The sequence below is a fragment of the Dermacentor variabilis genome, chromosome 9, assembly GCF_050947875.1.
Source record: "Dermacentor variabilis isolate Ectoservices chromosome 9, ASM5094787v1, whole genome shotgun sequence".
Classification (NCBI taxonomy): Eukaryota; Metazoa; Arthropoda; class Arachnida; order Ixodida; family Ixodidae; genus Dermacentor; species Dermacentor variabilis.
Window position 1 is genome coordinate 68683384 of NC_134576.1, and position 26758 is coordinate 68710141.

Here is a 26758-nt window from a genome sequence, read left to right on the forward strand (position 1 = left end):
CGGAGCCGTTGGAGAGCACGGAGCCATCCGTGTACACGAGCAGCCTGCCGTCCAGCTCTTCCAGGAGTTTGCCAGTAGCTGCCTGTTGTAGTGCTGCTGCTGGCGTCCGGCGCTTTGATGCTCCATTCAGGGATAGGTGCACCTCTGGAGGCTTCTCGTGTGGCGGAGGTGTGACCATGGGCACTGGTCGTTGTACAATCAGCTCTTCGTAGAGCTGACAGAGGGCCCCCATGCGAGATAGTGGCTGGCTCCGCAGTCGGCAGAGCAGAGCCCCACCATCTGGAGCACGGTGCAGACGGTCAATGTGCCCAAGGGCACGTTGGAGCATGTGCAGCGACAGTGGCCATTCGCCAGCCTCGGCCAGTGTGGCAGCAATTCGAGAGTGCTTGGGGAGACCGAGGATGCTCCTAACTGCACTCCTGTGCAGTCTCTCGAGTTGTTGCTTCCTGGCTGGAGATAGTAGAACCAGCGGCAGGGCATATAGCAGGATGGATGTGGCCGCCGCTTGGTTCATCCGCAGCGCCCACTTGACGGTGCAGCCCCGACCACGCTGCTGCATCTTGCTCACTGCCCCCTGGACTCTTCGGACTTTGGAGGTGACAGCCTTGACAGCAGGAATCCAGGAGAGCCGATGATCAATGGTTAGGCCTAAATACGTGACCTGCCGCTTCCATGGGACGGTGGTGTTTGCAATGCGCAGCTGTTTCACGTGGAGGCGTGTGGAGGCTAGCGGGTGTACCAGTAGTGCCTCTGTTTTTGCCGGGGACACGGAGAGGCCAATGCCACCGAGGAAGGAAATGACCGCTTCTGATGCCCTCTGTAGAGAGCCCGGATGGCAGCGATGCTTCTCCTGGGTCCTCGTATCCACAGCGCCACATCATCTGCGTAGATAGCGCAGCAGACTGGGTAGCGGCTGTCAGCCGGTAGTGCTGCTGCGAGTCCTGCCAGTGCCAGGTTGGAAGAGGAAAGGGCTCAGCACTGATCCCTGCGGGACACCGGAGGTGATGTCTCTGGGATCGCTGAGCACCTTGCCTACCCGTACACGAAAACTCCGGCCCACCAGGAAGGCAGAGATGAAACCCCGGAGACATCCGGTGACACCTAAACAGTCCAGTGCAGCCTCGATCACCTCGTGCGGCAGCCGGTCAAAGGCACTCGATCTGGACGTCCAGGAGCAGCAGCATGGCGACGTCCCCACTGCCCCTGGCATCCTCCAGGGTGGCTACCACATCTGCGATGGAGTCCGCCGTTGAGCGCTTTTGCCTGAAGCCAGACTGCTGTTCTGCAAAGTACTTCTGCTGGGCAGCTATCCATTCGAGCCGTGATAGGGCCATCTTCTCCATCAGCTTGCATGCTGCAGAGGTAAGGGAGACTGGCCTGTAGGAGGAGAGCGAAGTCGCAGGCTTCCGTCGCTTCAGCATAGGCACCACCACAGCCGTCAGCCAGCTCTCAGGCAAGATCCCGGTGCTCCAGTAGGAGTTGAAATGCTCCAGGAGTCGTACCCGTTGTGGCTCTGCAAGGTTACGCAGCATCTGACAGGTTATGCCGTCGGCTCCCGGAGCACTCCGTCGTCGTGTGAGAGCTAGCGCCGACTGGAGCTCGTGCATGCGGAGAGGCTCGCTGCATAGGGCGGAGATCTGTGTTGCCACCCACTCTGGATGGTGGCAGGGAGGGAGGCAGCGTCTTGTGGCGACCGTCGAGGGCAGGATCTGCGGGACTGGAGACCTCTCAGCAAACCGGTCGGCTAGACGCTCGACCAGGGCCCGTTTGCTGATGCCCATGAGGACGGCCACGGTTAAGGACTGGCGTTGCGCGCTTGGAGCACCCATCAGTGACCTTAACAGGCGCCAAGCTCGAGCACCATCTGGATTGCGACTGATGGTGGAGCAGAGGCTCTCCCAGCTTTGCCGTCTGCGTCGTCGGGCGTGGCGGCGGCAGACAGCATCCACGCGGCGGTAGGCCGTCCATTGTTCCGGAAGCATGGTGCGCCGGGCCCTGCGTTCCACACGGCGCCGAGCAGCTCGCAGTTCTAGATGGCGTATATCCGGAACTGGTTTGCCCTCTGGGACAGTAGAGCGTATGGTAGCGGCATTGGCGCACTCCGCGATCATCTGCAACAGATCCCCGTCGTTGTCCGCCTGCCGGCAGAGCTCACGGAAGGCCTTCCAGTTGACTGTGAGGCATTCTCTGCTCCTGGGGGACTTGCCTCGAAAAGGAGTCAGGGGCAGGGGCAGATGGTCGGAACCCCAGGTGTCAGGAAGCGTCTCCCAGCTGAACCGGCAGTCCTCTGTGGTCAGGCTCAGGTCGATTGCCGTCTGTGACTGCCGTCGTGGCAGCTACTGATATTGGCCTCGAGCTCCACCACTGGAAAAGCTGGCGCCACCGTCGGCGTGACGTGCTAGGAGGGATCACGTGGACATAGCGTCCGCGTCGGCTGCTTCGCGAGCGCCGAAGCGAGCTGAAAACGAGAGTTTAAATTCCCTCGTACGCTGCGGTCCTCATTTAGTTGCGAGATTCTCCCGCTTCGAGTGTCTCCTTCACAACGCTTGAAAGCACCACAATAGGTAGTGGTTGCATTTGAAGGCGCGCAACATGGTAGGCTACTCCTCGGTGCCGCAGTGCCGGAGGTACGCAACGGAGCCCGGTGTCAGCCTTATTCACACGTAGCCCCAGGACAAGAAGCTGCGTGAAGCTTGGCTCGCGAAACATAAAACCGGCAAACAGTCATCGGCTACAACTCGGCTATGCAACGCGAGGAAGATTCTGCTACGGCGCCGGGTTTGTGATGTTCGGAAAACGCGCACTGAGACTCTCGCTCGAGTCCGCTGCCCGACTAATGTCATGACGGTTTGGTCTATGAACTTGCCGATGCTATAGATACTGGCAAGTTCAGTGGAGTGGAAAGGCAGCGGTAAGAAGCACATTTAAAAAAAGCATGGCATATGGTCATGTTTGTGTTATGAATTAATGCACTAGATTACAAAAAAGAAGCAGCGGGAAATCGCACGCTGAGAACACCGATAAACATACAGTGTGACGAAACTCGAGAAATAATATTGAAACGTCCAAGCATTTAGAAGAGGAAAAAGAAAGATTGAATCGTCGCGACGACACATCACAGTCCCCGTCGAAGTCCCTACAATGAAATTATTTTTGAACAGCTCTGATAGCGCCCACGCAACAATGGTTGCTTGTATACTGTCAAATGCTCATATTCCGCTGCCTAAAGCTCATGGCACGGAGCGAAAACGCGCAAGCGGTGAAAGCGAAACAGTGCGCGGAAAAGCATGCAGACGCGCAGTCGGTCGCTTCGAATCTGTGCGATCGCTGCATTGAGGCTTCATTCTATTACGCTCCATTTAGTTATACAAACACTATAAGAACATATTTCAGATAGTTTGCTCTCAGCGTTTACCTACCTTTCACGCAAGAAGCCGGTTCGGGAGACTCCATCGCGGCGACAGCGCGCAGTGGCGTTCACTGTACGTATTCGGTAAAGAGATAGCGTCTGTAAACGATTCTGTGCTTTCAGTTTGCCCGTGGTTATTATTTATACAGTAACAAACTTCTCTCGTTTCGAAAGTACTTGCAGAAATGTCCGGGAGAGCTCGTGCGTGGTGTTTTCAGTGAGCGCTGACAGCAAAACCTATGAGGAGCGCGCCACGTGATCCCTCATACTACGCCAGCCAGGCGCTTCCGATAGATGGCGACTCCGTAACTCCTCGCCGCCAATACGTCACGCTTTGCCTGGCAAGCATGTGCGGCTGTGCGTCGGGTCAATACATTTTCGGCGGCGTGATATCATTCGAAACTTCGTCCCGCACCACTTCACGTGGCGTTGCCGTCCGAGGCGCTGCGGGACGCGCTCAGTCTCGATATTGCCTCGATTCAGCTTTGAAATTTGAAAACGAATATTTCGAATTAGCTGAGCGGCGCTTTTCAATTTTTCTTTTTTTTAAAATGGGTGTGCGTCGAAATGTCACTGCCTCCAATGTTTCCGTTTAGACAACTGCCCCCAAGGCGCAAAGAAAAAGTTGATAAATTTCTGTTAATTAGGTAAGAATTTTAAACTAAATTATGGGGTTTTACGAGCCGTAACCACGACCTGATTATGAGGCACGCCGTAACGGAGTGACTCCGGAAACTTGGACCACCTGGGGTTCTTTAACGTGCACCCTCTATTAATGCCTTCACGTTATTAGCGGCAAAATATGTTCCCCTCGCCTAGGAACTCATCTGCGAAAAAAAGCGACGTTTGCTGCGCTCATTATTCTTTATTTTTGTAAAAAAATTAATCTGTATAATATAAAAAACCACCTTGTAGAGGGAAATTATAATGCAGTTGCAACACAAGATGCCACGCCACAGCAAAAAAGGAACAAAATGTCCCGAAAACGCCGCTCGAAATAAATTAGTCAGCTCGAAAGGGACAAGCAAGCATAAAGTAACTTGCTTGACAGCCGAGGTAACTGTCCTATGACTGAATGCTAGCTAGAGTTTCGTGGCAGTGGTCGACGTCAGTGTTGTTTACTAATTCAGCAGGCAAGTGATCTCATTCGCAGCATGTTTTCGGTACGAATCAAGTGGAATACGTAACTGTGCTACGACATCGTATATCGACCTAGCGGCGACCCGCCGTGGTTGCTCAGCGGCTATGGTGTTAGGCTGCTGAGCACGAGGTCGCGGGATCGAATCCCGGCCTCGGCGGCCGCATTTCGATGGGGGCGAAATGCGAAAACACCCGTGTACTTAGATTTAGGTGCACGTTAAAGAGCCCCAGGTAGTCGAAATTTCCGGAGTCCCCCACTACGGCGTGCCTCATAATCAGAAAGTGGTTTTGGCACGTAAAACCCCATAATTTAATCGACCTAGCGGCGGTTCATCTATTCGCCCTTTCCAGATAGGCTGGCGCCACCGCGCGGATTTTCACAGCGGTGACGCGTTCCCTCCACATGCCGTTTTCGCAACCTTTCAGCGATATTCAGAATCGCGAACTGCGGTGTCAACGGGCAAGAAATAACCGCATGTTGTCAGGATTGGGGGCTCAATCCCGTCGCTCGTGATCCGTTGTCAAGATTGGAGTCCGGCATGAATTAGAAGGTAGCTGGCCCATGCCGTCGTACAACTTATCCACGCTGAGGACGTTGATGAAGGGAAGAACTGCTTCTCATCGAGAACGAGGAATATGGGTTTATTTACAGTATTTATATCAATATAACATGACTGCTTCAGAGAGAGTGTCAGTCCAACATGACTGCTTAAGAAAAAGTGTGTCGAGCATCCGCACAACAGCAGTTTTTAAACACTCGGTCCTCCGGCGATACAAGGCGGCGAACGTTCGTTTCGTCAACGCTACCTAGCCGCCTCCCGCAGGACGGCCTACGCACACAAAGGCACACACGTTCCAATGTCCGGAGCCGACGTCAGAGGGGCCCCGTAGCACTCGGAGCCGTTCCGGGTAGCGCGTTGGGGAGTTTGGGAACAATAGTTGGCCCGCCGAACTCATTCCGGCACAAAGTCGATTTAGTCACGCTGTGGCTAGAAGTTGGCGGCGAAGCTCCCGGTATCTTGCCCTCATAGTCGTTAGCGGTTGGCAATCTTGCAGTGCAGCTGGCCATTCTTAACAGCGCCGGGAGGTTGCCTTCATGTCGTAAGTGGGTGGCAATCCTGCACTGCAGGTGGCCATTCTTAACAATGTGCGAAAATAACAGTGCGAAAATCATGCAAAACAGGTCAAAATAACTTTGCATCATTTTTCGAAGAGAAGCGAAGTTGTGGTCGACAATTCTCCACATTGGAAGACTGGGAAAAGTCAAAACACTTAATGACAAATTACCGGCCGATATCTGTTCTACTCGTTATATCAAAGGTGTTCTAGAGTGCCCTGAATATTAGATAACAAAACTTTTTCAATAAATATGATGTAATCAGCGCCATGCAATATGGTTTCGAAAAACTAAATCTTGCGAAGTAGCTATTATTAATATGAAACATAAATTAATAACAAATATTGAAAATAGAATGCACACGTTAGGTTTATTTGTAGACCCCAGGAAAGCCTTTGATTCAGTACGCCACAATTTACTAATCAGCAAATTGGAACGGTGTGGTGTATGAGGTATCGTACTGGAACATTTACGACATTACTTAACAAATCCTTATCAATAGGTGAGCATACATGATGATGTTTCATCGTATGCGGAAATAATAATGGGTGTTTCACAAGGATCGATACTTGGACCTCTTTTCTTTATAACTTATATTAATGACCTGTGTGACATCCCCGAGTCTCCTCAATTAGTGACGTTTTCAAACGATACTAACATATTCTTTAAAGCTGCTACTGTTACAGAGCTAAAACTGAAAGTTAATTATTTGTTAACTTTCAGTTTCAGGTAACAATTACGTGATGCAACTCTCTTATTGGTTACAACAGAACAAGTTATATACAAATTATATGATCTTTGCTCCTACTAATAAACCACGTAACTGCAACATAGCTATTCTTTTTGAAGATAGGACGATAGAAGATGTACAATGACAACTTTCTCGGAGTCTGGTTCCAGGAAGATTTCGCCTGAAATATGCACGTCCAGCAAATTGCTATGGAACTAAGTAGAACTGTCGGTTGCTTATATAGACCGAGCACCCTCGTTCTTCCGCGGTTGCAACATTCCTTGTACTACGCACTTTTGTATTCTCGATTAACCTATTGCATATTAATTTGGTGCACTACTTCGCAAAAAAATTATAAATTGATAGTACTGCTAAAAGGAGCATTACGTGCATTCGAGGGATATGGTGGCCTTGTACAAAACTTTAGACCCCAAGCCATCTTTTACAAAAAATTCTATGTTAAACGCAAACCAGGTCTATTACTGCAAGTTGATGCCTTCCAGTGCAATAAACAAAACAAATCACAGTATATCCTGAATGTACCCACCAATCTGCATTGCAGCTTACGGCAACATAATATAACAACACCTAAAATAAAAAGAACAGTTACGGAAAACAACTAGACAGTTGCCAGGCGCGCCTACACTGCTAAATTGTCTACATGATTTCCATAATGAAATTATTGTAGGTTCGAATAAATCATACAAAACCTTTCTCATTGCGAACAATGTTGAGTTTGTCTGATTAGAACCATAGTATAAATTATCAGTCTTTTGTTTCATTTGTTTTCGGGTTATAGCTATAGTTTGAAACAAAATACCTGAAAATGTACCTTAAGTGTATTTCTTGAAGTCACGTTCTTTTTTATCTTTTTTTTTACGGAAATACTATTTTGTATTCCGACACTCCAGTTGATTTCCGTATATCTATATGATTTATATGCTGCGTACGGCCTGTGTGCCTAATTGTTGTATAGGAGCAGAAGCCTTTGTCAGGCCGCGGGGCCTTTAGCTTCTGTTTCCTTTCTGTTGTAAACAGGAGCAATAAATCCAAATCCAAAATGGATTAGACATACACGGCAGCATTGGCGGCCGCCAATCGGGTAGCACGGAGGGCAAAGGCATGCCGCTTTTACGACGAGGTGTTGCTTCAGATATGCGACTGTGCGCCTCGCACGGGTCACAATGAGTTGCGGCTTGCAGCAGCAGCAGCCACATTTACTAGGCATGTGAAACTACCCTCCCAACATCAAGGTGCCGGTGAGCGGGCTGCTTGCGAAAGAGCGCTCACTATTTCGACGCAGCAGAAGAAAAATCGAATAAGCACTTCCTTATATCCCAAATCATATTTTTCGTTGGAACGCCCTAAACACTATGCAGAGAATGCACGCATACTTGAGGCCGGCGTTGACGTCACTTGTTGGCCACCTCTCCGCAATTCACGGTGGGCGCATGGTGCGCGACTGCCTCGACAGGCGGACCACCGGAAGCAGCAGCAGTGGCCGGGCCGGTGCCGGGGTCCTTGCGGGACAACTGAGATGAACCAAAATGAAGCCGAACACACTTTCTTCAGACAATTTGTATCCGGGCTGACTACAGACGCTAGTGCTCATGTAGTGTCTTGTGTGCCGTTCTCGTGGTAAAAGCGTTGAGAGGCGTCATCCTAATAGCTAAAAAAATGATCCACCTACAATCTGACGGTTAGCTTCTGTGAGTCTGTCCGGGTTGGCAGGTACTGGGTGATTTAACTCCACCAGCGTCCATTGTGCAGATAGCTTATAATAATTGCTCAGTATGGTCTCAAGAAATTTCGTTCGAGATTCCGAATACACGAACAACAAAGTACCGCTAGAAAGCTCCCTCTGAGTTGTCAAGACTCTGTCTGCAATTTGGTGGTGTACGTGTGCCTTACCCTAGGCGCTATGTGAATGCGAGAATTAAGAAAAAATAAACCGTCGCACTTTCGCCCGAAAGGCGAAACGTTGATTGAGACGGCAAGTTAGCGGACAGCTATACGAAGCAAGAATGGTAGTTTTATCGGCCGTATAAACTTGTAAACAGAGGCGCACCAACTAAACTAACAAGCATATGGCATCACGTGCACACAAGCAAACATGAACACGTCTCACTCGATGACTGCAGAAACTCGCCGTCAAAAACGCTGGAGCGAGGAGGCGCGGCAGCAGCACCGAGCGAATGGACCTTCGTGCTGTTTCCCGCAGCCCCCCCCCCCCCAACGCAAACTAAGCCGCGAAAACAAAGCGCATGGCGGGACTCTGTCCCCGTTGCAGATGGCTTTCAAGATACAGCGGCGCTGGTGGGTGCGCGTTGGCGCCCCAGCCGCCCGTAGTTGAACTGTGTATTGCATTTACCGCACATACATGAATGCCAGAAAGATACCGCATATTTGCTGCCAGCTGTTTGGGATCGGACCGCTGGTACGATCTGTTGGGAACTCGGCGCTGACGCCCGTGGTTGTACCTGGGTCGCAAGCCCCAAGGGTAGCGTTGGCCTGGCGGCCTGGGGTACAACTCGAAGCATCCGAAGGTCCCGGCAAAGCATGAGTCGACTGGTAACAACAAAACAACTTGTTTATTTTAACATCGCAAAGAGTTGGCGGTCAGGTTTGACCGTAGTAGAGAGACGGGAGAGCACTTCACTCAACAGAAGAAATCGGAGCCCTCCTTTTGGCGTCCGGGGGCAGCTGTTTTTATACTCTCGCAGTTGAGGGCAAGAAGGAACCCCTCAAAAGACGAGCACGTGAATGTACAATGGGCTAATGGTGACGCACACTGTCGTAGCGATGCCGTAGCACCATGTCGAGCACGATCTCGTAGCACCCTGTCGTGGCGCTGCCGGTCGGACACAATGACTGTAATGAGAGGATGGTCCCTGCTTTGGCATCGCCTGTTTCGGGCACAATGACTGGAACGAGATCCCTGCTTTGGCATCGCCTGTTTCGGGCACAATGACTGGAATGAGATCCCTGCTTTGGCATCGCCTGTTTCGGGCACAATGACTGGAATGCGAGGATGATCCCTAGGCGGTCGCATCGCCGCAGTCGCGCCTGGAAACACCTGGCGATGAGTGTTGCGGCGACGACGATCGGGCCAAAATGTCTGCCGCCCCGCCGCAGTCGCGCCGGCAAAACCACGTGTCGCAGGCGAAACGCAACAGACCGCCCCGCCGGGGGAAGGAGATCCCGATGGACAGGGGACTGCATCCGCTGTCCGGAGGGATGTCGCTCGATGATGCTCATAACCGAAGTCGGGCGTCCCTCGACGTTTCTTGAGCGCAGCGCACAGAGAACGCCTCGTTCTCTTGTTCAGGTTCGCACGGGACACTGCAAAGTGACTTCGGGAGAGTTCACATTTTTGTTCTCGTTCCCGGCAAGCGTTAGAACTACGCTGAAACTCAACCGCTCAGTCAGCAAGCACGGCACAACCCTCACTAAGCCCTGCCAGGCTCTTTCCCCTTTTTATACCACTGCCTAGTTCCTTACAGTAGTCTAGCATCACTCAGAACGCGTCCACAAATTGAAAAATTGCACTAGAAAGCATATCATCACTTTGAAACACTAAACAAAAGCAATATGTTAAAAAAAATCCTGCCTCAGGAAGAAAACATCAGTAACAAACAATTTTGAGGCTGATTCCTACGTTAGGGGCTTCGACTTAAGCCATCGGCGTTACCGTTGAGACTCCCCTTTTTGTAACGCACCTCAAAGGAATATTGTTGTAAAGCGAGGCTCCAGCGCAGGAGGCGGCCATTTTTGGGAGAGATGGTCTGCAGCCATTGGAGAGGGCAGTGATCCGTCTCAATGATAAACCTCGAGCCGGCTAGATAGCATGACAATTTCTGAACGGCCCACACGAGACATGCACACTCTTTCTCGGTGGCGCTATACGCCTGCTCACGACTGGTCAGCTTACGACTAGCATACAGGACGGGGTGTTCTACTTCTCCATTTTCCCGTTGGCACAGTACAACGCCCATGCCTCGCTCACTAGCATCGCACTGAACAATGAACCCTTTTGTATAGTCTGGCGATCGTAGCACAGGCTGGCTTGTTAGGGCACTCTTTAGGGCGCTAAAAGCTCTTTCCTTGGTCTCGTCCCAGACGACTGTTTGAGGCTCTGTCTTTCTTAGAGCATCCGTCAGGGGAGCCGCGATATCAGAGTACCTAGGGATGTACCTCTGATAGTAGCCGGCGACACCCAAGAACGACCGAATATCGGTCTTGGTGCGCGGTTGCGGAAAGTCTCGCACAGCGGCCACTTTTATTTCAGAGGGGCGGCGACGACCCTGACCAATCACGTGACCGAGGTAGACAACCTCGGCCTGTGCTAACTGGCACTTAGGAGCCTTGACTGTCAAGCCCGCTTCGCGCAGGCGGGTTAGCACTGCCCGCAAGTGTGCCATATGCTCAGACCAGGATGCGGAGAATATCGCGACGTCGTCTAGATACGGTAAAGCGAATTCTTGCTGTCCCCGCAACACTTTATCCATGAGACTTGAAAAACAGTATGGCGCGTTCTTCAAACCAAAACTCAACACTTTAGGACGGAATGTTCCCATTGGTGAAATGAACGCCGCATACCTACTAGCCTCTTCTGTAAGTGGAACCTGCCAATAACCCCTGACAAGATCTAGGGTGGAAATAAACTGAGCGCTACTAACTTTGTCAAGGCGCTCCTCGATGTTAGGGATCGGATAAATTTGATCCTTAGTGATGGAATTAAGCCTGCGGTAGTCGACGCAAGGACGAGGTTCCTTGCCCGGTACCTCAACTAAAATCAAAGGGGAGGTATAATCACTCTCACCTGCCTCAATAACACCGAGCTGTAGCATTTTCTTTACCTCAGCCTCCATAATATCGCTCTGGCGGGGTGACACCCGATACGCCTTGGATCGTACTGGCTCTGTGGAGGTAAGTTCTATATCATGAGTAAGTACAGAAGTCCTACCAGGCCTCTCAGAGAACAGACCTTGAAACTCTTGTAATAGCTGGTGTAGTTCGGTTTTCTGCTCGGGCGACAGCGGTGCTTTACTGATAAGGTCACTAATGACTTGACCGGTGTCTTTCCTGTTCGTCACTGAGCCTAGTCCCGGAAGCTCGACCGGAAGCTCTTCAGGAACGTTTATCATCATGCACACCACTGCTTCCCGTTGTCTATAAGGTTTGAGCAGATTACAGTGGTAAACTTGCTGTGCTTTCCGCTTTCCTGGCAGACTTACCACGTAGTTAACGTCCGACAGTTTCTGAACAATTCGTGCTGGGCCCTCCCACTGCACGTCTAGTTTGTTGTTTAGCGATGTGCGCAATATCATGACCTCATCGCCAACCTCAAAACGACGGGCCCTGGCTGTCCGATCATAATAAACCTTGGCCCTCTGCTGGGCCTTTGTCATTGCTTCACCTGACAACTCCTGTGCCCTTCTTAAGCGTTCGAGGAGCTTAAGTACGTACTCCACCACGACTGGGTCGTCGCCCCTACCTTCCCATGATTCTCGAAGCATGCGAAGCGGAGATCGAAGCGAGCGACCGTACACCAGTTCAGCTGGCGAAAACCCCGTAGCCGCATGCGGCGCGGTCCTTAAAGCAAACATCACCCCAGGCAGACACAGCTCCCAGTCAGTTCGATGTTCAAAACACAACGCTCTCAACACGCGCTTCATGACGGAGTGGAGCTTCTCAACGGAATTCGACTGTGGGTGGTACACGGAGCTGTGTAGCAGCTTTACCCCACACCTTTCGAGAAAAGTTGTCGTCAAAGCGCTAGTAAACACTGTGCCCTGATCTGATTGAATTTCTGCAGGAAAACCAACTCGCGCAAATATGGACAGTAGTGCATTAACTATCTCAACTGAGCTGAGTTCTTTAAGCGGCACTGCTTCAGGGAACTTTGTCGCTGGGCAGATCACAGTCAAAATGTGTCTGTACCCCGTGGCTGTTACCGGCAGAGGTCCCACAGTATCAATAACGAGCCGTCTAAAAGGCTCCGTAATGATAGGTACCAATTTCAACGGCGCCCTCGATTTGTCCCCTGGTTTGCCCACCCGCTGACAAGTGTCACATGTCCTCACGAAATGGTCTGCGTCCCGAAAACACCCTGGCCAATAGTACTCTTGCAAGAGACGGTCCTTAGTTTTCTTAACTCCTAGGTGTCCGGACCACGAACCCCCGTGTGACAAGCGCAACAGATCCTGACGATAGCATTGAGGCACGACCAGCTGATCGAACTCCACTCCTCGGCGGTCTAGATACTTCCGGTACAGGACTCCACCTCTTTCCACAAAACGCGCAGTTTTCCTGGCGATACCTTCTTTGACATTGCAGCGCACGTTTTCCAGGCTGCCATCCTTTTTTTGCTCGGCTATCAAAGCCGACCGGCTGACTTTTAGCAACCTATCAAGTCCGTCTGACGTAGGCGCGATGAGCAAATCAGTAGATAGCTCTTCTAACTTTCCCGTGTCGGGCGTTTCCTCTCCAGTATCTGGCGCCTTTAACGTTACAGACTCAAGTTTATTCAGTTCGGGCGTGCTCGGAATATCAGCTTGCTGCGCCTCTGACCCTTTTTCGTTGTTTGATAACGTCGGCCCCGCAACTACCGCCTTTGCAGCGAGCTCCCGAACCTTCGATCTGGTTAAGGCCTGAACACTAGCTTCACCAAACAAAAGCCCCTTCTCGCGCAGGAGGTGATCGGACCTGTTTGAAAATAGGTACGGGTACTGGGGTGGCAGCATAGATGACACTGCCGCCTCCGTCTCAAGCGCTCCGAAAGGTCCTTCAATAAGCACCTTTGCTACTGGCAGACACACGCTATGAGCTTCCACGGCTTGCTTGATCCATGCGCACTCGCCCGTGAACATATGGGGTTCTACGTAAGACGGGTGAACTACATCCATCGTAGCTGCGGAATCGCGAAGCACTCGGCACTCTTTCCCGTTCACGAGGAGGTCTCGCATGTAAGGCTCGAGAAGCTTCATGTTCTCGTCAGTGCTGCCTATTGAAAAAAACACAACTTTTGGTGTTGTTTCCGGACACTGCGCCGAAAAGTGACCCGGCTTCTGGCACGTATAACAAACGCCCGCTCGCCTCATCTCGAACCGCTTTCTGCGTTCGGCCTCGGCTGCCGCCGTCTCCTTAGGTTCGGTCGCACTGCTTCCACTCGCATCCGCACTACGCGTGTTCCCCTTTGCTCTCATGGGTGTGAACTTCGGCCTCTCGAACTTCGAGCCAAATTCACCCTTTTGACCGTCCTTAGCTCCGCGAGCCCGACGCGTCACAAACTCCTCGGCTAGCTCAGCGGCTTTAGCCACCGTACAAACGTCTGGCCTATCCAAGACCCAGTATCGCACGTTCTCCGGTAACCGATTATAAAACTGTTCTAGCCCGAAACACTGCAGAACTTTATCGTGGTCACCAAACGCTTTCTCTTCTTTGAGCCACTCCTGCATGTTCGACATAAGCCTATACGCAAACTCTGTATATGACTCACTTTTGCCTTTCTCATTTTCCCGAAACTTCCGACGGAACGCCTCCGCAGACAGCCGGTACTTTTTTAGAAGACTCGATTTCACTATGTCGAAATCCTCTGCCTCCTCTCTATCCAAGCGAGCGACTACGTCGGCCGCCTCGCCGGGTAACAAAGTGAGCAAGCGCTGTGGCCACGTTTCCCGAGAGAACCCCTGCTTCTCGCACGTTCGCTCAAAGTTAACCAGGAACAAACCAATGTCCTCTCCAAGCTTAAACGGCCGCATCAGGTCAGTCATTTTGAACAATACGCGTTCTCCTGCACCGTGTGCCTGACTTCCATTACGAGCGCGTTCGATCTCTATCTCGAGACGCTTCATTTCCAAAGCGTGTTGACGGTCGCGCTCTTGTTGCTCTCGCTCTTTCTGTTCTTTACGTTCACGCTCTTCTTTTTCTTTCTGTTCTTTTCGTTCACGCTCATCTTTCTCTTTCTGTTCTTTAATTTCGCGCTCCTGTCTTTTTGACCTCTCCTCCATAGTCTCAAGGCATTCCGACAGCTCGTCATCCTCAGCCTCTAACTCAAGAATAGCCTTTAGCAGTTCAGGTTTTCTGAGTTTGTCTGAGACATCCAGACCCAACTCTCTTGCAAGCTCCAACAATTTCGGTTTGCGCAACGACTTCAAATTCATGGCTGCTCTGAATGCTGCTTTCTCTACTGCTTACTATTGTCTTGCCGCAACTAACCCGGCAGCAACGACAACCACAATTACCAGCTCTGTTTCTAACACTAACAAAAGCCTGGCAAAGCTCAGAAGAAGAAAGTCCCGCACTCACCAAACCTCGCAGGCAGGAATTCCGCGCAGTCGTTCCGCTGCAGGCAACCAGTCGTCACACAGGGCTCGTTGCACTGCTCCCGGATCGTCGTTGAGCTGCTCAGCATACAGTCAACTGCATCTCTTCGCTGCTGGCCTCCGTTGTCGCGATCTCACCGCTGGCAGACAGTTGTTTGAATCGGAGGCGATCTCACCGCTGCCAACCAGATGTTTGGATCGCGACGCTGGTACGATCTGTTGGGAACTCGGCGCTGACGCCCGTGGTTGTACCTGGGTCGCAAGCCCCAAGGGTAGCGTTGGCCTGGCGGCCTGGGGTACAACTCGAAGCATCCGAAGGTCCCGGCAAAGCATGAGTCGACTGGTAACAACAAAACAACTTGTTTATTTTAACATCGCAAAGAGTTGGCGGTCAGGTTTGACCGTAGTAGAGAGACGGGAGAGCACTTCACTCAACAGAAGAAATCGGAGCCCTCCTTTTGGCGTCCGGGGGCAGCTGTTTTTATACTCTCGCAGTTGAGGGCAAGAAGGAACCCCTCAAAAGACGAGCACGTGAATGTACAATGGGCTAATGGTGACGCACACTGTCGTAGCGATGCCGTAGCACCATGTCGAGCACGATCTCGTAGCACCCTGTCGTGGCGCTGCCGGTCGGACACAATGACTGTAATGAGAGGATGGTCCCTGCTTTGGCATCGCCTGTTTCGGGCACAATGACTGGAACGAGATCCCTGCTTTGGCATCGCCTGTTTCGGGCACAATGACTGGAATGAGATCCCTGCTTTGGCATCGCCTGTTTCGGGCACAATGACTGGAATGCGAGGATGATCCCTAGGCGGTCGCATCGCCGCAGTCGCGCCTGGAAACACCTGGCGATGAGTGTTGCGGCGACGACGATCGGGCCAAAATGTCTGCCGCCCCGCCGCAGTCGCGCCGGCAAAACCACGTGTCGCAGGCGAAACGCAACACAGCGGTCTTTCACGATGCTTCCCGCCGATGCAGTGAAACGGGTGCGCTATCTTCAAGGTCGCCCTCAGAGACTCACACTGTGTAACAAAGTCAATCGGATTATATTTATGCACAATATAGCGTTTATTCCACAGTTTGGAACATTAGCTTTCAGCAAGTCTTATCTGGTTATTTTCTTGTACAAGCCTGGAAGTGGGAAGTGTGGGGTGTCTTTTGTGCAATCTTTCCGCTTCGCACCAGGTCTAGGACATTGTTATAAACTCCCCAGTATTGCATCTTATCAAAAGAAACGATTTAAAACATTCCCATTACTATTGGACATTATAGATATTGTTAGGCGCAATACATTAACGTATGCAAGTGCTACATAAAATTGGACTTTCTAACTGCTCCTCAGTTTGTATTCCTGTCAGCATTTTCTACAGGCACCACCGTCGCATGTTTCACTGACATGAAGTTCTATATTCATAATGGTGATATGGCAGTTTCTGTATATATAGTTTATATTCACCATAATAATTTTTTTTGAAGTTCAAGTGTTATGCTTTTGTTGGGGACCAGCGCTATGACTGCTAAAAAGTTTCCTACCCAATAAATGCTGGCTTGTTGCCGATGGCTTTTCCAATCGTTGATAAGGTAATAAAGCTTTCCAATGATCTATTTTACGCCTGTTTTAGTAGTAACATACATGAATAATTTGCATTGTTTCCTTGCCCACTCAATCTTGTTTGCAGACGCTACCCCTATCTTTGCTCACAGCAGTGGTCATGTTTTATTTTCTATTTTTTCAATCAAAATTGAATTCCCGTGTGCAGCCGCGTGCTCCCCAAATATCAGTTAACCCTCCTAAATTATATTCCGTGCTTTTTTTCATTTTGCTACTTTCTTCGCCTTCACTACTACGTGACAATATATATGTAGTGACGGCTTTATACGAGTATTTGCAAGACATGGTAGGAGGCAGTTAAATTTCACAGCCTGAACGAGTCCTCTCGCACCAAAAAGAATCTGGTGTCTCTCGGTGGTGCAATCTTCCTTCGTCTAATTGTGTTACGCGGGTGTCACACGGCGCATTTTTCGATCGCGATCAAGCCCGATGCGGATCGAATTTCTCGGTCGCGATTGGTTCCTTAGTGCAAGCTAAGCATTAGCCTTAGCGCAAGCCAATCGCGGACGAGAATTACGACGTGCATCCAGTAGTCTGGCGAAGCCGCACAAAATCATGACGAAGGAACAGGTCGAAATTTTCTCGTTTATTGCACTACTTTGTCGATCTTAACAACTGGCCAATTAAAGAAAAAGAACTGAATTGTTATAATTAAAAGAAGAAAGTCAAAATTTCTTGACTATTGGAAACGCATTTCTTCAAAATAAAACTTGTCTGACACTCCTTAACCTTTTACTGCACAATTTCTTTCCCTCAAAATATTACTCATGGAGTTGTAGGGAAGCATAACAGTAGCTGTACTCCCATGGAAACTAACGTTAGCGAATTTCTGTGGTTTGAACTTGCAGAAAAATGGTATGTTGCGTATTTGCAACAATATGCAAATAAAGAAGAAGTTGAAAGCAAAAGATATACTTGGTGCGATTCGTACTCAGATGCTTATTTGCACGTGACAATCATTGGTGCACCTACGACTCAGTGTGGAGCAAAAAGAAGCACTTGTACTTGCTTGTGCACTGCAGGTGGTTCCCACACTTCGTGCAGCACGTCATGCAGATTCCTGTGCAGCCAGGAAACAGTGCAGTGTTTTCGCGTTATTGTCAAAATTTCGAACACAGAACCACAGACGTGAGGCTGTGCCCTTCACGACGCGACACGACAACGTGCGGATGCACCGCACATCCTTCTGACAAAAAAAAAAAAAAAAAAAAAAGAGAGAAAGGAAATTCGAGCAGAAAACATCTTGCACACATATTGAATCGAAACGGACTTACACTCGCCGTTGTCGTGTTTCCTGCAAAGGTCGCTGCCTTCACTATCAGGAGGAATTGCTCGGCCATCCATAAAGCGTTTGGGAGCCATTTCACTTTCCCGAAGAAAATAAGCCATGTACACGTTGTTGCATTTGCGCAACATAGCAACGTTCCGTCGCCAGGAACAAACTATTACGAGATAACAATGTTTTTTTTTTTTAATCCACAGAATCAGGAGGATGTGGAGCTGAGCGTAAGAATTTTTTAATTTTTTTTTTGCGCTTTGTCGTATGGGAAAATACATATACAATTGTCAAAACTTACCTGCATCACTTACTGCTCGCAGGTGCGCCCAGCCTCCGCCACGTTTGTTTTGGTAGAAGATGCGAAGGATGACCACAGATGGCAGCACAAGGCGGCGCGTTTTTTAGGCGAATGTTGCGGAAATGCAACAACGTGTACAGGCAGCTCCAAACGGCCTTTGCTTCTGTTTTTAACGCCGTTCATCGCAATGTTGCGCAAATGCAGCAAGGTGCAATAAAGGGTCAATTCAAGCAAACTTAACAATCAAGTTTACAACTCTTAACTCTGCAATGAGAAAGGATATCGCAATTCTCTAAACTGAATCTAATTGTAAATCTAAAGAAGATCGATTGGGTGTAAGGTACACGGCTCTCCAATACACCACAAATAAGTGAAAAGCACTTTGGCATAGAACTGGGATATTTGTTCTAGTTCCTAAGCGGCAGATTTGTAAATCTTCGTGCTTCTAATATTTCTACAAGCTTGCCAAGTTTTGGCATTTTTTCTAAAGACTTAAATCTATAAATCTCAATTACGCTTCCAGCAGTGACACGAATTTACCGTTTTCTCTCAAAGGCCGCCATTCCTGCACCCATATATATCTCTCTCTCTCTTTGTAGCCTCATATTAATGCAAATATTGAACCATTTAGTGAAGCACACGACGATCATATTGGCGATAATGCACGCTTCAATAAATATGAGAAAACTGAAAAGTTATACAATCCGTAAGTTCCCTTAAAACAGTGCCAGGGGAAATCTCTGAAAAGCACCTCTGCGTTTACATGTATTGGTATAGGCGGCGTTGGAGTTGGAGCCCAGCTAAAGCTTTTTTAATATCAAATGAGAAATTTGGAGGTAGGACACTCGTGCCAGGGTACCTTCTCAGCACCGGCCGCAACGGCTGTGATGAGTGCGAAGACAATGACAAAAAGAAAATCAGACGAATTAAAGATAGTGATATTTCTCTAGCTGCATGGATCTCGTAGTATGGAATATATATATATATATATATATATATATATATATATATATGCAGTAGACGTTAGACAACGTGTGTTCGACAGTTTTTTTCGTAAAATTATACAGCATATTCAACGAACGCGTTGGTACAATGTTCTATGAACCATTATGGACGCTTGTGTCTGCTGTGTGTAGATACAGGAAACCACTTTTCTTCATGCTGTTTTACCTTGATTAATGTGCACTCTCCACACACTTGCTTTCACATTAGCACTCAGTTCTGCTGGCATTAGTACTGCAAGCAACTGTTCAGAGTGCAGTTTACATGAGGCGAAAGTGGTATTTAAGGGGGGACGCGGGTTTTAAATCGCGAAAAATGGCAAAAAAACCGATTTTTTGAAAATCACATTTTCAGTTTCTATGACCCCTTTTCTATCTGATACCCAAGTATCATCACTGTAAACCACTTAGAAGTGCTCTAAAAAATTCGTTTTGTCAGCCAAGGTGACGAAAAATCTCGCGGAAATCAAGAACAGCGTTTTTCACGCCACGATATCTCCGGAACGGCGCGACCGAGCGCCGCCATCTTGGTCTCGTTGGAAAGCGCATTTCTCCGTCTTCAAATTTGCCGCTTCAGCGATCTCCTCCATACAGAAACAAGCGCACAAAAAGCAAATGATTGAAGGTCATGCCGGAGTCTGCGATTGGCCGCGCCTGCCACGTGACTCCAGCGCGGTTCGCCATTGGTCTAGCGCGGTTCGCCATTGGTCCGGCGCTCGCGTCGTCTGCTCGGCTCTTTGCACCTCGCGAGTTTGATGTCTCCACTCGCCGTAATTTCGACGTGTCAAAACGGGCATCGCAGTAGCGTGGCCGATCCCTGCACTTGTGGACGTTTCAGACTCGCGGCTAAGCATTCCGAGCATCGGCGACGCGGACTTCGCAACCAACATTCACGCGCGGAATCCGCGGACATGCGGCTAAGCCTTTCAGCACTCGGTGTTTCGAATTCGTGACAAATACGTATCGCGCACGCAATCCTCGGAAACGCGGCTAAACATTTCGCGCATAGGGAGTCTCCGACTCGGCGATCATGCACATCGCGCGCGGACTTCTCGGAGCGTCACCTAATCATTTTGTGCACCGGCGCCTCCGACTACGCGAATAAGCGCATCGAGTGTCGACTTCTCGGAGCGTCACCTAATCATTTTGTGCACCGGCGCCTCCGACTACGCGAATAAGCGCATCGAGTGTCGACTCCTCGAGCCCTCGACTAGGCATTGCGTGCGTCGGCACCTCGGACTGCCCGAATAAGCGCGTCGAGGGTCGACTCCTCGAGCCCGCGACTAGGCATTTAGCGCGTCGGCACCTTGAACTGCGCGACTAAGCACATCGCGCGTCGGCTCCTTGTATCTGCGGCTGTGCATTTCGCACATCGGCACTTCGGACTCGCAACCAAGCACATTGCGCGTTCACTCTATTATCAGATTGTCACGATAGCTCGTAACAATATCTATCATACCACTCCTTCATAAAGAGAACCTCATCATGAGCTCTGTTCACTAGGCCCCTTGGGCTGGCACACACCTGGCTGCAGAAGTCATCGAGGCATCATACAAAAGTAAAATTCTGGAAAGCACCTAGCAGCTGCATATCTATCACTGGCTCTCTGATCCTAAGTTCCACAGCCACTGTCAGGTGAAGATGACTTGGAAGGCTACTTACACTCAGAGCCTTCATTCAGTAACATGGTCAATTATACCAAATGAAAAAATGCCTCACTGATTGTAATGGAGACTGCTATCAATCAGACAGCCTGCATGTACAACACTGGAACTATATTCATGCCCACACAGAGTTCTACACTTCGGTTTGAAACCCAGGCACCATGCTCTTTAGAGCATGGTGCCTAATAAAGTTTCTTGTGCTAGTTCAGTGGCCAGTGTACTATTATTTTGAGAGTGTGCAGTCACACATTTAGTATGGCCATTCTTACAAAGCATAGAGCTTCAAAAGGGTGCCATTTGTATTGCTGTAGATTCACTTCAGCAAAAGCTACATTTGTTTGAAACTTCAAATGCGTTTATTTCAGTTCGATGTTTTTGCAAACTGTACTCCGCCTTACGGGTGTTTTTTCTGGGTTGTCTTTGGCCAAAAATGACAAGGGTGGTGTCATTTTATTCGTATTGAAATGATCTGGGGGGTGATGCTATTTTTATTACTCTTGCACCGTCATGAAAATTACATTCAGGTATAGTACTCGCTGCTAATTAGAAAAGAATGTTCATAATAAATGGAAGATTGTTTTCTTGTCCGCAAAATGCTTCCAAATGAATAAAAATAGCATCACCCCCTACAGTAGGTCTTTAGCAATGGTGTCATGCATTTAGTTTTTGATTTAGCAAGACGGAATCATCAAAAAACCCCGTAACGAGTTTGAAATTAATTTGACTTCAGACCTCAATATTTTTTGAACTGCTACAGCTATCAAAAATCTAATTACAGATCTGAAATCAGCACGAAAAATTACCCCAGACAGTGGAGTTTATGAAAGATTCACCCAAAAATAAGAAAAACTTTTTAAGACCCACTTCCCCCCTTAAAGTGGCCGTGAAGATGCCTCCATCTCGCAGTTAAAGGGCTTCACGCGTGCTTCATCGTGTGCTTCACGGCGGCTTTCAAGTCGATCAAGGGTGAAAACGTGCTATTTCGCTTCTACAAAGCTTGGGTGATTGCCCTCGCCATGTTTACAACATGCGGCCGAGCGCGTTACATATAACCTAGTTCTGCTACCACAAACTTCGATAAGCACAAGAAATTTAGGGAGAATATCAGACTAAATGCATTTTCATGTTAGGAAAACTACGTTGCCTGCGTAATTTTAATCGTGCTCTACTTGTAGCCTTCTTATGTGAAGGTAATGAAAATTTTTAAGCTGTCCTAATCCAGTATGTAAATATTAGAAGTTGGCGATCGAATATCGACTTTTCGAATGCGAATCCAATACGAATGGTAAGCATACCGAATAGAAAAACGCAGACGTACATAGTTACAGCAGGGATATTTATTTCAATTTAATTAGGAACACACTTGTACTCAATAGACAATCAGCTATCACGCGCAATTAAGATCGTTTTAAACGCAATTTCACAACAGTAATAAAAATAACTGCACGAACAGCCGCTTCATACCTTTAAGCCTGGTGGCAAACAAGCTTTCTAAGAATGACAGGCATTTCAACAACGCAGAATAAATAGTTTAAAAGATATCAAGTTTTGGAAAAAGAAAATCGCTAACGAGGTGTTTGTGTGCCTTAGGCAGAATAAAGACCCTGTTACAAGAAGAAGCATCATAGGTTGTAACGTAAAACAAAGCTCCTACATGACCAGGCTGCAAGAAAGACTAATTGGCTGGCCATAAGCACAATATAGCCGATTATCACGCATTGGACGATAAGAAGGGGAGGCGAGGGGCCCGGTTTTATAAGGGCACCGTTTTTGTAAGAATGCCCGCACGTATTTGTTATTCAGAACCATATGAAACGAACATATAATGAAGAAAAGGATATCATAGGAAATATTATTTGTTATTTCTAATTGAAGTGCAAAAATGCGAAGGTAATGCGAAATGGAGGAAAACTCAACTTGTGTACGGTGAGAACCCAATCCACAACCTCTGCATTATGCGCTCGTTGCATTAGAAATGTTGCTATGGCGACGGCAGTTCGCACGTCTATGCATTCTAGGTTATTAATGCATTTGTACAACACACAACCCAAGCAGTGTTGGCCGGCGCCACACTTTCCCCGCAGAACCGAAAACAAAGTTGGCATTACCGGTTTTGTTTCTGCATTGATTCGAAAATTTTGTCGCTGTTTTACTTATGATAAATAAAATTTGCGATACTTTGTTCGGCAGATAGAGAAAGGCACCCGATTTGAACAATCGGTTGCTCCGAAATATTTGGTATAGTTCTCATATTCGAAAATACCGTATAGTTAATTTTCTAATGCGCATATTATATCGCACCGACTATTCATATTCGAAGCTTGAAATATTCGTTCGCCTATGTTACAGTAAATACATTAGAAAAGCTAAAGCCCTCTATACCCCTCTGGCAAATTCACTGTTTTCCTTCAGCTTCCAGGTCATTACACCAGCGGGAAACGTCTATGTAAATTATTTGCTTCGCTCTTGCTTATATAAGAGTGTTTCAATATACCTACGTTGTTGAAATCCACTTCACTGTCATAGGAACAATATTAGTGACTTCTTTGTCTCACTTCAGTGACACGCTTGAGAAATGACAACACCAGGCTGTAATGGTTCATAATGTGCGTTGGAAAACCAGATCTGTCAGTGACAACGATAACTTTCACTTACGCATTTTTAGCGTGGTTTATTGCAATGCCAAACGGGTTATCCGCAAGGGAGGCGATCTTTACAGTAGGTGCCAGATTATGGGGTTTTACGTGCCAAAACAACGATCTCATTACGACGCACGCCGCAGTGGTGGACTCCGGAAATTTGGGCCGCCTAGGCTTCTTTAACGCGCACCTAAATCTAAGTACACGGGTGTCTTGCACTTTTCGATAAATCTGAGAAAACTAAAGAGATGATACAATCCGTAAATTCCCTTAAAATTCTCCCAGGGGAAATCTCTGAACAGCGTCTCTTCGTTTACATGTATTGGAATAGGCGGCGTTGGAGCTGGAGCGGAGCGAAAGCCTCCTTTATATTAATAGGTAAAGTTGGAGGTGGGACACTCGTGCCCGGGTACTTACCCTTCTCAGCCCCGGCCGCAACGGCTGTGATGAGTGCGAAGACAACGACAAAAAGAAAATCAGACGAACAAAAGATAGGGATATTTCCGAGTCGAACAACTTCAGCATTTTGTGCACTCTATCTGTATGGATCTCGTTGCATGGAATTAGAGTGGTCGTGATGACGCCTCGTTCATTTCGCAGTTATAGGGCTTGGGCGTAGTACTTCGAAGTTAAGAGAAAGCTGGCTGTTTTGAGCGAGAAGAGGAACATTAGTCTAAATTTTACACCTTCTCGGGCCGTTGGGACGCCGCGTTCGTTCATTAGTGGTGTGGGAGAATGTTTGTGGAAATTTTGATAAGACGAACAGCTTTCGCTGTGTCCTCTGGAGTGCGTCAATGTTCCACTTTTTGTAAGGGTCCCAAATGACGCACGCGTATCCACGTCTGATGACGCATGAATAACCTACATGTTCAGTTTTGCGGGAGCATGCTTTAGTTTATGCATTAGAAAAGAAAGTTTACAAAACGCCGAGCTACAAATGCTAGACATATGAGAGTTCGAACTTGGGTTTCTTGTTATAGTTATGCCTTGATACTTGTATTCGCCATGCTGATTGAGTTCAAGAGACGGAAGGTTTTACAAAATGTAACAGATCATTGGCGATAGTGACTGCAGACAAAAAACAAAATGCAATCAACCGCAAAGAGCTTGACTTGAACTTGGTGTGGTCCAACTACGCAGGCAATGTTAACAAAAAAATTTAAAATAATATAAAGCTCCTAGAAACCTTCCTTGAGGGACGCCAGGTGAAACAGGTAATGGCTTAGACGCGAAACTGTCAATAACAACAAACTACGCGTGGTGAGTTAAAAAGAAATTGACTCGCCATCCCGACCCAGCTAAACTGGATGTCCAGCGAAGCTTTTACGAAACCACCACAACTGCTTATGGAGGCCTTCAATGCTTGATTTATGGTCCGGACGCTCTTCTTGAGCGGTTTCGTTATTGAAACGTGCGCTGTTCTGTACGTTGTATGCGTGATTCCAATGAATGCATGCACTGTTCGCTTCACTTTGCCGAGTTCTTGTAGCCTCTGCATTACGAGGGACGTGAGTCATTGCAGCCGTTGCTGATAATTTCTGCTCACTGACGGACACGAAAAATATCAACCACCGAGGGGCTAACAACTCTGCTCTAATATGCTCTAACCTAATTAACTAGGAACGGGGGAAGGCCTATATTTCTTCTGAACTAGCTTATTATGTGAAACGAGGCCGAAAGTTTCACTAAAATGTATGTAAATAAAGCTGTCCTGCTTTATCTAGGATGCTCGAAAAAGATTGAACAGCCGTTGTAAACATTGTGACTGCCGAAAATGCTTTCGCAAAACCATGCTACCAAGAAGAAAACATACCTTTGTCCTTTAAATACTGAGTTAAAAAGTTTGCGACTGTGTACTCAAGCATCTTACAATGAACGTATAAAGATAAATTTGCACATAGGGCATTCGACTAATGTACGCAGCTGTCGCGAGAGGGGCCCGAGCGGCTATGATGAGTGCGAAGACAACGACAAAAACAATGAAGCGAATTAAAAAGAATATCAGTGGTGATTCTTGCATACCTTAATTTCTGAGTCGAACGTCTAACATATCGTGCCTCTTCATACCGTTCTACTCCTACCAGTGATCGCTGTAATCACATGGAGAACGGTTGATATTGCAGTCACTTATGACACAACGAACTGTGCAAGATACCTGAATATTTAAATAAGAGAGCGGCTGCGTTGTTCCTTCTCGATGTCGCCTGTTAACCAAGTCCACAACACAGGCCATTCTCTTCAACTTTTAGTTTTCTTGAAAGCCTAAGGCCCAAAGAATGAAACGTTCCTTTCCTTCGAGCGCTTGCTAACCTTACGTGAGGCCTCCTTACAGCGAAGGACCGATGGAGGAAGCAAGCGTACTCTGAAAGCTCCCTTCACCCATGCTCACGTAAGGAGCGGTTGCCGCATGCCTGGGTTCGAGATTATCTCTTATAGTCTTTACGCGAACACCATTATTCTATTAAAAATTGATCGTCGCACAATCTTTAAATTGAAGAGCTAATATAGAGAAGCGCGGACGCTTTCTTCTAGTTTTGTTTACTAAAGTTAAAAAAATGAGCGCATTAAAGTACAAAACTTGATGTGCTCCATCAACGCTGGCACGCCGGCGTCGTGCAACGCCTAGCAACGCCTAGCAACGCCTAGCAATGCTTTCATGCCGCACGCGTGACTGAAACGAACATGCCTGGCAAGACGTACCGTGCTCGCGCTTTTCCGCAGGTGGACGACAGCGCGCATGCGCAAGCTAACGTCATGTGGTTAAGAAGTGAGGTGAAGCGCTCGTTCAGGGCCAGTAGCGGCGTAAGGACGCATGAAGGTAGCTTTGCAGCTACCTTATGCTGAGGAAGCACCAAGGAAGCCTTCACCGAGGGCCCCTCAGTAAGGAAGCTTTCAGAGTGACGTAAGGTAGCCTCACCGCAATGAAGGCTTCGGTGAGGAAGATTTCACTGTTTGGCCCTAATAGATTTATACGAATTCGATCACAATACATAAAAACTCACAAAAATACATAAAACCACACATCAAAGTCACCGTCCATAATAATAATAATAATAATAATAATAATAATAATAATAATAATAATAATAATAATAATAATAATAATAATAATAATTATTCATACTACAGGGCGCAAAGCAATTTGAAGCTTTGTGAACATGTAGCAACCTATTAATTCTTAGGCATAGGCTATACATACTATTAGAATTAATTGTTACTTTGTTATGTGTACATACTTAAATACATTGAGTCTGTGCACGGTGTTTATAGTGGGAATTTATAAAAAATGAACTGTGAAAATAGGGATCATGTAGCTGTCGCTGGTGCTTCTGATGCGCTTGCCCTCCTATTGTCAGGATTTGTAGAAATAAAGCGAAACTATGAATTAAAAGACGTACACGTGCGCGCCAACAATGACGCAGTAAGCGTTTAAGCTTTTAGCCATTGTTTTAGCCATTTCATTGTTTTCCCTTGAAAATGTGCGATCTTTAGTTTCGGCCAGACATGGATAAAGCAACCTCACCTTTCTAACGAAATGC

General features: G+C 47.9%; 1 protein-coding gene across 1 annotated transcript in view; it reads right to left on the reverse strand.

The window, feature by feature from the left end:
• Positions 1 to 5181: 5181 nt before the first annotated feature.
• The window catches only part of LOC142558399 (uncharacterized), a 57957-nt gene continuing 36380 nt past the window's right edge, over positions 5182 to 26758 (reverse strand). The window contains exons 7-8 of the mRNA XM_075670538.1: positions 7791 to 7928; positions 5182 to 5672 (exon numbers count right to left, since the gene is read on the reverse strand). Coding sequence (XP_075526653.1) covers positions 7809 to 7928 — 120 coding nt within the window. The 3' untranslated portion in view covers positions 5182 to 5672; positions 7791 to 7808. The remainder of the gene's footprint in view (positions 5673 to 7790; positions 7929 to 26758) is intronic.